We start from the raw sequence: 13,047 nt of genomic DNA, 5'->3' as shown, positions 1-13,047 counted from the left end.
GTATTCCTATTATAGAGAAAGGAGCAAGAGAAGGCATGCAGGTGGGAGAGGCCAGAATGAGACTGGGGAGGAATCCAGTTGTGCTGGAATGTAGAAAATGAGAAGGAGGCTAGTATAAGCTAAGATTGGACAGGTAAGTTGGAATCAGTTTGTAGAGTGCCTTGAATGTCAGCCTCAGGCATTGAAATTTCACTTTGTAGGCAGTGGAGAACCTTTTGCTTTGACCAAACCACACAGTCAGTAATATGCCTGAGTTATTCTAGTCTTTTGGGACCTGAGAAAGATTATTTTCTTGGAAGAAAATTGCATTGTGTCTATCATTTGACAATGATGGACAGGGCAGCAATCATTTCCACTAAAATTTGCATGTGATGCCGCATCATGCATGAAGGGACACCAGGTTCTTGCAGGCTGCATCAGTAGAGTTTGAAGTCTGATACCTCCCCCAATCTGGAGAACTTCACGTGCTGCACCAGTAACAGTCTGGTTTAGATAAATTGGAAGCGTTTTGTCACCAGGTTGATGACAGGATAATTCTGATGGCAGTATGATCAGTTTTGTTCGGAGCAACTCTTAAGAACCATCTCTTAAGTCATGGAGTGGCTGTGGTCTGTGTGAACAGATGGGTCACGCTGACAGAATCACAGATCCTCTGAGTGATGAAGTTAACAAAGACACACTTCGTAGATGATACGAATTGCTGATGTCTCTCAAACTCCACCCCTCGTTCCCCCAAAGCTGTCCTCAGGTTTTTTACTGCGTTCAGCTTGAGGCACAGGAGTAATGGAAACTTTTGCTACAAACAGCATTTGTTAGCGACTTCCCTCTCTGTGGTTTTTTTCCCCCTCTGTTGTTCCCCTGATAAAACAACTTGAGCTGCCTAAGTTTAACCAGAACACACAAATCTCATCTTCACATAAAAAACATCAGCTCTCATGAAGCAAGCTGCTTTTTAAAAAAAATGATGCACTATGCATTCTAAATTGGGTCATTCTCAATCCCAAGAGCTTGATGCCAGCCCCACTTTGAGTGTATGTTTCCTCTGTCTTAGTTTTGAAGTTGCTTCTTCTAACCCAAGAGTGAGCTATCGAGCTGGAGAGATGGGCAACAGCATGAAGACATCGACTGCGCCACCTGAAAGACCTCTGCCTGGTCCAATGGGTAAGTCCAATTCCTTTGCGGCTACTGGCTCAGTGCATGGTCTTTCCAGCAGCTCATTCCATGTAGGTGAGAACTTCCTGAGGAGGAGCAGTGCACCATGCATAAGTCTGCACAACAATCATGGGACTGGAGCTTAAGTTAAGAGATCTCTGTTCCAGTTCCAGCATTGCTATTGACTGTGCCCTCTTTTAGCTTTAACATCCGTATTTATAAGATGATATTGGGGGCTCTTCCAGCTCTAACATTCTATGCTTCGTTTTTCTTTGAGGTTTCTTAGTGATTATTGGGATTCCTACTGACAGCCATGAGGCAGCATATTTACAGCACAAAGATCACTGACTTTGGAGTCAGGGATCTTGGGTCTTAACACTTCCTCGTGCAAGCTCTTAAATGGGTCAGTTAATCTATATGGGCCTCAGTTTCTTATCTATAAAATGAGAGAAGTTACAGTAGGTGGCCTCTCAGGTTTCTTACAATTCTAACTCTATGTTCCTATGAATTTTCTGTCTAGTTCCTAAAGTTAAAAAAAGGGATTAAAATGGTAAATTAACTATATGTCCCTCAGGGCTCTGTGGCCCCAGGAAAGAGCAACCAATATAGCTGTGCTAAGGCTGCTGATGGCAAGGTACAAGGGAAATAATACCCTGTTGATAAGGAGCAAGTGATGATGCTTAGGTATCTGTGCTAGGTTCCCAGGTAAATGACTTTCTAGAGCCCAGGAATTAACTCAGGGTCCCGTAGAATGAAGTATATAGGTGACTGATTTAGAAAAAATTAAATTGGTACTAGGTGGAGGGAGGTTGGAAATTTTTTGTATGTTGATATCAATCAATCAATAAATGCTTCTTTTGTGCCTCTATATGTCAGGCACTGGGGATACAGAGATGAAAATGAAATAATCCCTTCCCCAAAGGAGCTTATCAGGATAGGCAACAACTTCTAAGCTCTCCTGCCAAAATCCCTCCATGAAACTGTCAGAGACAGAATTGAGATTGATGAATTCTTGTTTATGTCCAGTATAACATTTGTTTAAGTTGATTTGCTTTGGAATTCTTGAGGGAAATAGGATGGTTGCCTTGAGAACACCTCGTACAAGTGAAAAGTACGGTGAACTTGAATGAAGACATCTGGCTTCTAAGCCTGTGTCTTCCAAGAAATGGCTCCATTACTTTTGGCAGGTCAATTCGTCCCTCTGGGTCTCAGTTTCCTCTTCTTGAAAATGTGGGGATTGGAACAGCTAAGCTTTAAGCTTTAGGATGACATCCAACTTTAATACTGTAGGTTTTTGTTTATAATCTTTTATGTTATAAGGATCATTTTAATTCTGGCAGTCTCTGTTCTTACATTGAACTTTCTAAGGTTTATTCCAAGTCTGACATTTCATGTTCTATATATTCTAAGTCTCTCCCAGTTCTAACCATTTGTATTGCAACATCATATGTTCTAAGGTTTATTCTACATTGAACATTCTATGTTCTACAGCATCACATTTGAAGTTCTTCCACCTTCAATGTTCTATGAATCTATGAAAGTCAAGGAATTAAACTGGTACTCAATTAAGCCACTGGTAGAACTAAAAGAGGTTAAAGTGATCCTGCCACCGCCGCTCCAAAGATAGCCTATTTTTTACATACTTTAGAACTCGTCATCCTCAGGCACTTTCAAGTGGATGAGTTCTCCTAGACTGTTGCAACTTAAAGGAAGCTGAGTCACAGAATCACAAAATGTTAAAGCTAGAAACGATCTAAAAATTATCTAGTCCAATTTTCTTGTTTTTATAGATGAAGGCATGGAAAACTTGAGAAGTCAAATGACTTGCCCAAGCTCACCCAGTCAGTTAGTGGCAGAGCTTTCATCTAAACCAGGTCTTCTGATGTCCAGTCTAAGCTTGAAACAAGCTACAGATGAGCAATATTGGATTAGGTAAAATGTGGAGTTAGAGACAGCACTGAATGCAGCTCTGGCCAGAACAGCCCTGGTTTTCACTTGTTCTGTTAGCTGCTGATTTCCTATGCCAAGTGACTCATGACATGACCACTCAGTTGTCTTGATTAACTTGAATTGCACTGGGGGTGGGAAGGATATGGACACCCAAAGCAGCCACACATTTTGTTGTCTATTACTGTAAGGTGAAGGGGAAGGCAGCATAGTATCCCTGAATCCAACTGTTCTTGCATTGTTTTCACTATAAATATTAGGCATTTCACATTTTAAAGTGAGGAAAATTATACACACTCAGTCACCTACACATTAAAAAATTCTGAATAGTCCATGAAGTGGATGGATCAGAATTATTTGAGGAATGAGCTGTCTAATGGGCTGTAGAAGGCTTTCCTTTTCAAATATGGGTTAGTTTGGATGACTTCTGAGGTCTATCCTAATTCTGAGATTCCACGAGGCCATAAGGATGATGATAATGTTTCAATAATCAAAAGCCACGAAGAAGTCAAGAGACAGAAAGAAATTAAATCCATAGCCTAAATGGAGTTAGACAGGGACCTTAATGAAAGCCAGGATATATCTAAAAATCAGGAAATATGTCCAGACTACTTATTTTTCTTCCTTTTTGAAATTTATCAGAATGTGAATCATGAAGTCACAGTCCCTCCAAGTTGGAAGGGATCTCACCATCTATTTCTTCCCCTACCTGGGTTAGAATTCCTTCTACAATGAATCCTTTGTCCTTGACTAAGTAGTCAATCCATCCTCTTCTTGGAGACTTCCAATTATGGGGAACCTGCTACCTCCCACTGTAGCCCATTATTTAATATAGTAGAAAGAGTGCTGGACTCAGAATGAATATATCCTGGATTCAGATCCAACTTCTGACACTTAAGAGCTGCAAGGCCGTGGGCAATTCACTTAACCTTAAAGAATTTGTTAGCTCAATTATTATTCTCCCCCCTTGCCTTGTATGGTTGTAGTGAGGCTCAAATGCAACAGCACATGTAAAGCAATTTTGCAGACTTTATGGTGTTGCATAAATGACACTGGCCACATAGCTGTTGTAGGGCAGCTCTGATGATTAAAAAACATTTCCTGAATCAAGTCCAAATGTACAGTGTCCCTGCACTTCCCTCCCCCCCCCCCCCCCCGCCCAGTGTTGCTCCTAGTCTGGCCTCTGTGGCCAAGCACAACTAATATATTCTTCCTGCTGTGAAATCCCTTCAGATCCTTGAAACCAGGCATCACGTCTCCCCCAAGTCTTCTCATCCCAAGCTAAACAGCCCTAGCTCTTTCATCCTGTGGCATGTGATAGTTTGACAATGAGATTGAATAGATCTACTGCTGACAAATGTTTGAGTTTCACTTTTCTAGTGAGTGACCCAAGAAACTTTAGAGATCCTCTAATCTAAATCTCTTACTTTTCCAATGAGGAAACTGAGGCCTAGAGAGAGGAAGTTATTTGGCCAACATCACATGATGAGTTAGTACCAGTAAGGAGGGAGAACAGGTGGGTAGCACATAAAAAAGGTTTGATTCCCAATGCTTCTAGAAAAAAATACTGTATTGTAATGTTAATTGGTACACAAATATGTTTTATAAGAAACATGCCAGAAATTCTTTATATGGATCTTGCAACAAACACACCAGAATAGGAGAGTTGTCTCTTTGAGAAAAATTACAATAAGGCTACCCGTGCTTGTTAGGAGAAGCTCATTGGCAGTTGGCATCCAGCCTTGCCGGCTTCTTTGGTGGTGGCAAGATTTCGTTCTTTGAAGGTTTGATTTGGCAGACAAAAAAAGTGGGGAAATAGAGTGTGGGGGGTCACAGAGGCATGACAATATAATATAAAATGAGACTGATTATCACAGAATTTGAGAGTTGGAAGGGACATTCAGTGACCTTTTAGTCCAGGACTGTGCTGTACTCAGCTCAAACAGGTTCTCAAGAGCTGATTGTTAAATGTTCAGTACATGTACTTAATGTACATGTACAATGGGCAATGAGCATGTACACCTTGGAAATCAGCTAACTACAGATAGAGACTTGATTTTTTTTGTTGTTGTTGATTGTCTAGACTTAAGAAGTGATGGAGAAAATGTTAATAATTTAAATTAACTTTTTTAAAAGTATGCCCAGCATACATTCCTCCACTCCGACTCCGGAAAGTTGGTTGCTAAATATTTACCTATCTAAATATCTACTGTTGCTCTAGTCAAACCCATATCCAAAAGGAACCCTTACTGTAATAAACCTAGAAAGTGGTTATCTGCTCTTTTGAAGCCCTCCAAGGAGAGGCAACTAGGTGGTGCAATGGATAGAGTGCTGAACCTAGAGTCAGGAAGACTTATCTTCCAGAGTTCAAATCTGGCCTCTTAACCTCTGTTTGCCTTAGTTTCCCCATCTGTAAAATGGGGATAATAATAGCACCTACTTCCCAGTGTTGTTGGGAAGATCAGATGAGGTAATAATTGTAAAGCATTTAGCATAGTACCTAGCACATAGTAAATACTTTATAAATATTTGTTATTATTATTATAATCAATAATTGTTATGCCCTCTTTATGGGATACCATTAATTTTAATAATGATTCTAGAGCTTCCTTTGTGATGTAATATGGGGCAGTCTGACTTGGTAGACAGAGTTCTGAACTTGACTTTAGGAACCTTGGATCATAGATTTAAAAAAATCGTAGATATGGAGTTGGGGGGGACCTCTAGTCTAGTCTAGACCTTCTAGTCTGATCCCTTCATTTTATAGATGAGGAAACTGAGGCCCAAGGAGGTTAAGTGACTTGCTCAAGGCCAGGGGCAGGATTTGAACCCGGGTCCTCTCATTTCACAGAAAAAGTCTACAATTCACAGCATTTTTTCCCTACTAGATAATGTCAAAGCAGAGAAGGGAATTAAAGCTATATGATGGATACTTCATGGGTGAAATTCCTTTCCCTTTCCTTTGTCTTTAGATTTTAGGGGTAGGGGTAGTGATTTGAGAAACATCTTCTGCGTAAGGCCCTTGAGGTCATTTGGCTATCCCATGGGTAGCTCAGCTATAATGGAAAGAACTCTATATTTATGGCCATGGGCTCTGAGTTCCAATCTCAGTTCTGCCTTTTACTAGTTGTGTGCTTAGATCCCTGAGTCTTGGCTTCCTCTTTTTTAAAAATGAGGTTAGATTAAATGTTCTCTAAACACCTTTTCAGATCTAAATTTTCAATCCTAAGAATTCCAGTCCTGATACTTATTAGTTGCATGTCTTTGGGTGTTTGGTCTGCATGAATTTTGATTTACTAATCATTTTTCTAAATGAAGAAGATATCAGTATTTGCACCAACCCCACAGAGTTGTGATAAAGATGCCTCACATATTTTAGTGTTATTATAGGACAAAAAGCGAATGCTTGGAGTTCAATCCAACAAGCTTTTAAGTGCCTACTTTGGAGAAGCCCTGTCAATACAGAAGCAAAATGAAAAAGAGTCCCTACCTTGTATCCTACAGGATGGTGGGGATAGAGATGTAAGAGTGCAGGGACAATAATAAAAATGGACATTTACAGAGAATTTAAGATTTGTAAATCACTTTTCTATATTCTATATAATTTGATTCTCCTATCAGCCCTGTTATGCAGGGTCCATCATTATTCCCTTTGCACAGATGAGTAAATTGAGGCTTATTCAAGGTCACACAGTTAGTAAATGTCTGAAATTAGATTTAAGTCCAGATCTTCCTGACTTAAGTCCAGTGCTCTATCCATTACACTGCACTGCCTAGATCATAACAAGCTCATTCAGAATGGAAGAATTTCTACTTTCAGATGCTAGGCTGAGAGAAACTATTCATTGACTGCATACTAACAAACCAAAGCAAAAATCATATACAGACCATCAATAAGCAGATGGCAGATGCAAAAAGTAAAAATGCAAGATGCTCTCCAAATTTTTAATTGTTTAAAGCAATGCAAGTTTTTTCCTCCCAACTTCCTCTGGTAGTATGGAAAGAAAGTAATATTATCTTTTTGTGTGTGTGTAATTTTTTTATTTTTAAACTTAAATACAAAATGAGAAAGCAAAAAAAATGCCATGTACATAGCAGACCATAAAAAAGGATTCAATGTATAACAATAAATTTCAATTTCAAGAAAACCTATATAATAAATGCCACATTGTTTTTAAAGCTGCCCAGCTTTTCTTTGTTTCCTTGTTGGTTTTCTTTTGTTCTCTGCTGTGCACTTTCTACTTTATTTTTCCCCTCCACCTCCTTTCCCCCAAAGAAGATTACAATTAATCGGGTGCATACATACACATATACATATACTATATACACGCACACATATACATACACAAATACATATACACATATACACATACATATACACACATATACATGTACATCTATACATGCATACATATATACATATATGTATATATACACAAATCTACATAGATATCTATAAACATATACATATATATATATACACACATACTCATACACATATATGTAAGACCATACTAAGCTTATTTCCTCCTATCATCTGTTTCTCTGAAGGTGGATAGCATCTTCCTTCATAAGTCCAAATCTTTCAATGTTTTTCTAAATCAACTATCTCATCACTTCCTACACCACAGCAATATTCCAACCCAATCACATCCTGTTTGAGAGATTGTCTATGAAAGATTTTCCCCAACTTTCTAAATTCCTTTTGTTCTTGGCTACATAGGTTTTATTTCTACAAGAAAATTTTCATTTAAAAATAATCAAAATTATCCTTTTTACACTTCAACAATGCTTTTACCTTATAATATAGTTTAAGGTCTGGTATTGCTGGATCTACTTCCTTTACATCTTTTTTTTCCCCCTGGTTTCACTGAAGTTCCTGCCCTTTTGTTCTTCCAAATGAACTTTGTTACTATTTTTTCTAACTCAGTAAAAAAATTTTTTAGTAATTCAATTGGAATGACATTGAAAAAATAGATTAGTTAGGTAAAATTGTAATTTTAAAAATTATATTGGCTTTACCTACCCATGAACAATAACTATTACTTCAAGTATTTAGATCTGAGTTTATTTGTATAAAAAATGTTGTATGTTTATGTTCATATAGTTCCTGTGTCTGTTGTGGCAGGTATATCCTCCATTATTTTATACTGTCTAGGTATTTTAAATGGTCTAAAACAATATTGGATAATATTGCTGACATATAGTGTAGTTTCTCTGTTTTTCACTTTTGGTTAAATCTATTTTAACTTTAACTTTGTCTAAGATAATGCTTACTATCCCTGCTTTTTTTACATACTAAATTCTACTCCTGCCCTTTATTTTATCTTTGTGTGTATCTCATTTTTATAATGTTTTCTGAAAGCAACATATTGTTGAATTCAAATTTTTAATCTGCTATCTATTTCTGTTTTGTGGATAAATTCATCCCATTCATATTCTAAGCTATAATTACTTGTGTATTTTCCTCTTTCCTATTTTTCCTCACCATCTTTCTCACCCTATTTACCTTATCCCTCCTCACTCCTCTGCTTTATTTCTCCCTGGTACCTTGCCCTCCTATTCCTTAACTTACCCACTCCTCTAAGAGTCTCTCCCTTATCCTCTTCCCCTAATCTATCCCCTTGACTTTTTATTTCTTTCTGAATTTAGATTTTTATACCCTTATAGATATATATTGTTCCCGCTAACCCATTCCCATGAGAGTAAGATTCCAGCGCTACCCACCTTCCCCCCTACTAGCTTCTTTTGTATCAGTTTTTCCTTTTATACTTCATTTGTGTGAGACAATTACTCCTTTTTATCTCTCCCTATACAGTTTTATTATTTTTAGAATCACCCTATCATACTCAGCTCAGCCCACGTCTTTCTTTCAAACTACCAAAATAATGATAACAATAGTAAGAGTGCTGTTATTCTTTTTACATATATAAAGTAAACAATTTGACTTTATTGAGTACCTTATAATTGCTCTTTAATATTCACTTTACATTTCACCTGGATATTATATATCAAAATTTCCCTTAAGTTCTGGGGTTTTTGTCACAAAAACCTGAAAGTCTTTGAGTTCATTAAATATCCATTTTTTTTTCATTCAGGATTCTACTTAACTTTGCTAGGTAGGTTACCTGGTTGTAACCCCAGGTCTTTTGCTCTATGGAATATGGTATTCCAAGACCTATGCTCCTTCAATGTAGTAGCTGCTAGGTTTTATATAATCCTTATTGTAGCTCCATGATATTTAAATTGTTTTTTCTTGTTGCTTCCAACGTTTTCTCCTTTACCTAGGAGTTTTGAAACTTGGCTATGATATTCCTGTAAGTTTTCCTCCCAGGGTGTTTTTCAGATGTGATTAGTGGGATTTTTTCTATTTCTATTTTGCCTTCTTGTTCTAGAACTTCAGGGCAGTTTTCCTTCTTAATTTCTTGTAATTTTGTATCAAGATTCTTTTTTTTAAATCATAGCTTTCAAGTAGTCCAACTATTCTTATATTATTTCTCCTCTATCTGTTCTGTAGATCAGTTGTTTTTCCAATGAGATATTTCATTTTCTCTTATATTTTTTCATTCTTTTGATTTTATTTTATGATCTCTTGGTGTCATTAGCTTCTCCTTGCCCAATTCTAGTTTTCAAGGAATTATTTTCTTCCAAGTTTTTGATTCTCTATTTCCAGTTGGTTGACTTGCTTTTTATAATTTTCTTGGTTTGCTCTTATTTTTTTCTAATTTTTCTTCCCTCTCTCTTATTTGATTTTTATTTGACATATCTCATTGAAAAAGGAGTGGCTTTTTTAGCTGTATTATTTTCCTGTGAATATGAACTCAGATCTTCTCTATCCTCATAGTAATGATCTAAGGTTGGGTTCTTTCTCCTTTGTGTACTCATTGTTATTTATTTTTGTTTTATTTTGTTTTTAGCAGCTATTAGTGTAATAAAGTTGTAGTCCCAAAGTATGGAGACTGATGCCCCAAACCTCAGGTCCTTTTATTGTTATTTTCTGAGGCTTGTCTTTGGGCCCAACCTTGGGCTCTCCTCCCCACTCCTAAGCCACAGCTAGGGCCCCCAGCCACACTGTCCCACAAATGATCTTGCTCCTGTGATCCCTCCAGTGGCTGCAAACTACAACTGCCCCCTCTGCCCTGGAACTGAAACCAGGGACTCTGATCTCCTGCAAGTGGCCATAGCAGCTGCCCCCAGGACTTGTTGTTTATGGATTCTGAAGAGTCAGCCTGAAGGTGTTTGCACTTCACTCAGGCCAACCCTCCACCCCTAGAGGTTCAGTCTTTCCTAGGGTCTTCTCAAATTGTCTTAGGAGGACAACTGCTTTACCCTATGTTTATTTCTTCTGCTCAGAGGTGATGGTTTTTTTTTTGTTTTGTTTTGTTTTGTTTGTTTGTTTGTTTTGTAGAGAAAATTTGGAGAGCCAAAAGTTTTCTGACCTACTCCTCTATCTTCCCAGGATCCTCTAAAAGTAACATTATCTTCATTTGGTAACTAGGGAAGTTAAGGTCCAGAGTAGTTGAATGATTTATCAATGACCATATAATGTGGCAGCAGCAACAGAGAGTATTTTCGCCCCATGGGTCACATTCTGCCTTATGTTAAAGTTGTTTATATATTTGTCTTCACCTAGACTACAAGCTCCCTGAGGTCAGGGACCTAGTCTTTACCCTTCTATTTCCCTACAACACATAATATGGGGCCTTGAAAATAGCAATTGCTCAAAAAATGTCAATGGAATGAATCACTGAAGTAATGTAGATCTGCTGTTTCTCTTTCCTCATGTGTTCTTTCCAGTAGATTTTGTAATCTGCTGGCCCTCAAACTCCATGTAATCTTGTCCATTCTGGAACTTTTACAAAACTGAGAAGAGCAGAATGATTCACAGGGCTAGAAAGGACATCAGAACATATTCGATCCTTTTAAACCTCTCATTTTAGAGATAAGGAGGCCAAGATGCAGAAAGGGGACTTGATTTTCCAAAAGTCACTTTACTAATTTGTGGTTTTGACACTAAAGGCACCAGTATCTAAACTCCCAGTCCATTTGATTCTTTCCCTTACCTGCCTTTGGATATATTCATCATGAGTCTGGTTGGCCTCTGTTGCTTTCAAATGTTACCAGATCCAGAGCTTATCTACCAGGAATTCTTGGTTGTGTTAACAAAGAAAACCCCTAACCAATAGGCTAATTTATCCCAGCCAGAAGGCAGTGATGCATTTCTCCATGAACTTGAACTTGGTCCATCCCAAGCAGTCATCTTCTCTGCATCAGAGGAAGGGAGAGGAAAGATATAATGCTCTCTCTTTCACTTCTCCCACCCTTCACTGGAATTGGGCTAGGTTCTCTTTTGAAAACTCATTTAGTTTCAATGGAGTCGACATCTGATATTACATTTGATACCAACTGCTTTTCCTTTGTATGCACAGAAGCACACACACGTTCCTTCAGAGAAACGCTCAGACAAAAACACAGGCAGATGCAAATACCCTGGATCTAGGGTAGCTCTTAGGGACTTCTCTCTTTACTGAAGCAGCAAAACCCCTTACAGAGCTGGGGAGGTTGGAGGGGGAAATCAAAGAACAAAGATGATTCAATCACATGAATAGACACAGCTGAGTCTGCACTCTGGATATTTATCAACTGTAACAAAGTGCAGAGTAGTCTCCCATGTGGGATGGACTGCCAGGTCCTTTTGTGGGATCAACTGATGTCTGTCTCTGGGGAGATACTTTAGTGAAATCAGAGTCTCAATCTTACATCATCAAGAGTACTCACAAAATGACTCTTCACAGCCTTTTTTATAGGCATAATCAGAAAATGCATTTTAATTACTTTGTTTTCTCATCAGCTGGTGCCTTCTCTAAGGCTGCCTGCCATTTACTCTGTATTTACCTTGTAGGTACTGATTTATGTATATGTTGTCTTTCCCATTAGAATGTAAGCTCCTTGAGTACAGCAGCTGGTTTTTTTTTCTTTTTCTTTGTATCCTTAGCATAACATAATGTCTGGCAAAAAGTAAGTGCTTTACCATTACTTGTTGGTTGAATAACTGCAAACACTGCCCTTATTTCTCCTATACTCAATGTACCAATATTTCCCATCATACTCAGAAATAGACACACAACTTTTCATCAGCAGAGTAGGCCAGGCTCATTTACTCTTATAATAATAATGAGTATCATAGAAACAACTCCCATTTATATAAACCATAATGGATAAAAAGCATATTTAATTGGACTCTCACAAAACCCCATAAGGAAGGTAGTGCAAATATTGCAGATATTTGAGGCTCCTAGAACTAAGGTGACTTACTCAAGGTCACATAGCTAGTTAATAGCAGCACAAGGACTCAAATCCTCATGGGGCTTTTAGAAAATGATGGACTCTAATAGATCTTAGCATAGTGGAACCAGAAAGGTTCTTGGATACCATCAAGTCTCACCCCTTCATTTTACTAATGAGGAAACTGTGGCCTACAAGGGAAGTGACTTGAGCTAAGGTAACAGTAAGTTTCAAAGCTAGGATTCAAACACAGATCTTTAGTGATCTTTTCACTGTATTCTTAAGGTGGTCTTTCTATACATATACTCCTCACTTTTGCAAGCTGTGATGTTGCCAAGTAACAGAAAGGCCTCTTCTTAAAAGGGGACAAAGGGGCTAGCATGCATGAGCACATCTCAGGAAGACACCAGTGCCAATCTGCCTTTGCGTTTGTTTTTTGAAGATGCAAATAGCCCCCAATGTGGTTTCTTTTTTCCACCATCGTGTCAACCTTAAAGCAGTAGGGGAAGGGTCCCCTCAGATAAAAAGTGTTTTCCCCCTTCCATCTAAACCCCATTGGCCCCTCAGTTAACTGGAGTAGGCAGGAAGTTGTATCTAGTACACTACTTTATAACTTTTATCATTAAAGTCTCCTCACATTTCATGATATTTATTTCCTCTTTT

At 38.1% G+C, this 13,047-nt stretch overlaps 2 protein-coding genes across 2 annotated transcripts in view; one reads left to right on the top strand and one right to left on the bottom strand.

Moving 5' to 3' along the window:
- Positions 1-13,047, bottom strand: part of TG (thyroglobulin) — a 371,783-nt gene that overhangs the window by 98,155 nt on the left and 260,581 nt on the right. The window lies entirely within an intron of this gene.
- SLA (Src like adaptor) overlaps positions 1-13,047 on the top strand; it is a 58,438-nt gene that overhangs the window by 12,364 nt on the left and 33,027 nt on the right. Inside the window, exon 2 of the mRNA XM_027845503.1 lies at positions 1,052-1,161. Coding sequence (XP_027701304.1) covers positions 1,101-1,161 — 61 coding nt within the window. The 5' untranslated portion in view covers positions 1,052-1,100. The remainder of the gene's footprint in view (positions 1-1,051; positions 1,162-13,047) is intronic.

This window comes from Vombatus ursinus, unplaced genomic scaffold (assembly GCF_900497805.2).
Source record: "Vombatus ursinus unplaced genomic scaffold, bare-nosed wombat genome assembly UNPS02014973.1, whole genome shotgun sequence".
Taxonomy (NCBI): Eukaryota; Metazoa; Chordata; class Mammalia; order Diprotodontia; family Vombatidae; genus Vombatus; species Vombatus ursinus.
This window is presented reverse-complemented; position numbering and strand designations above follow the sequence as displayed.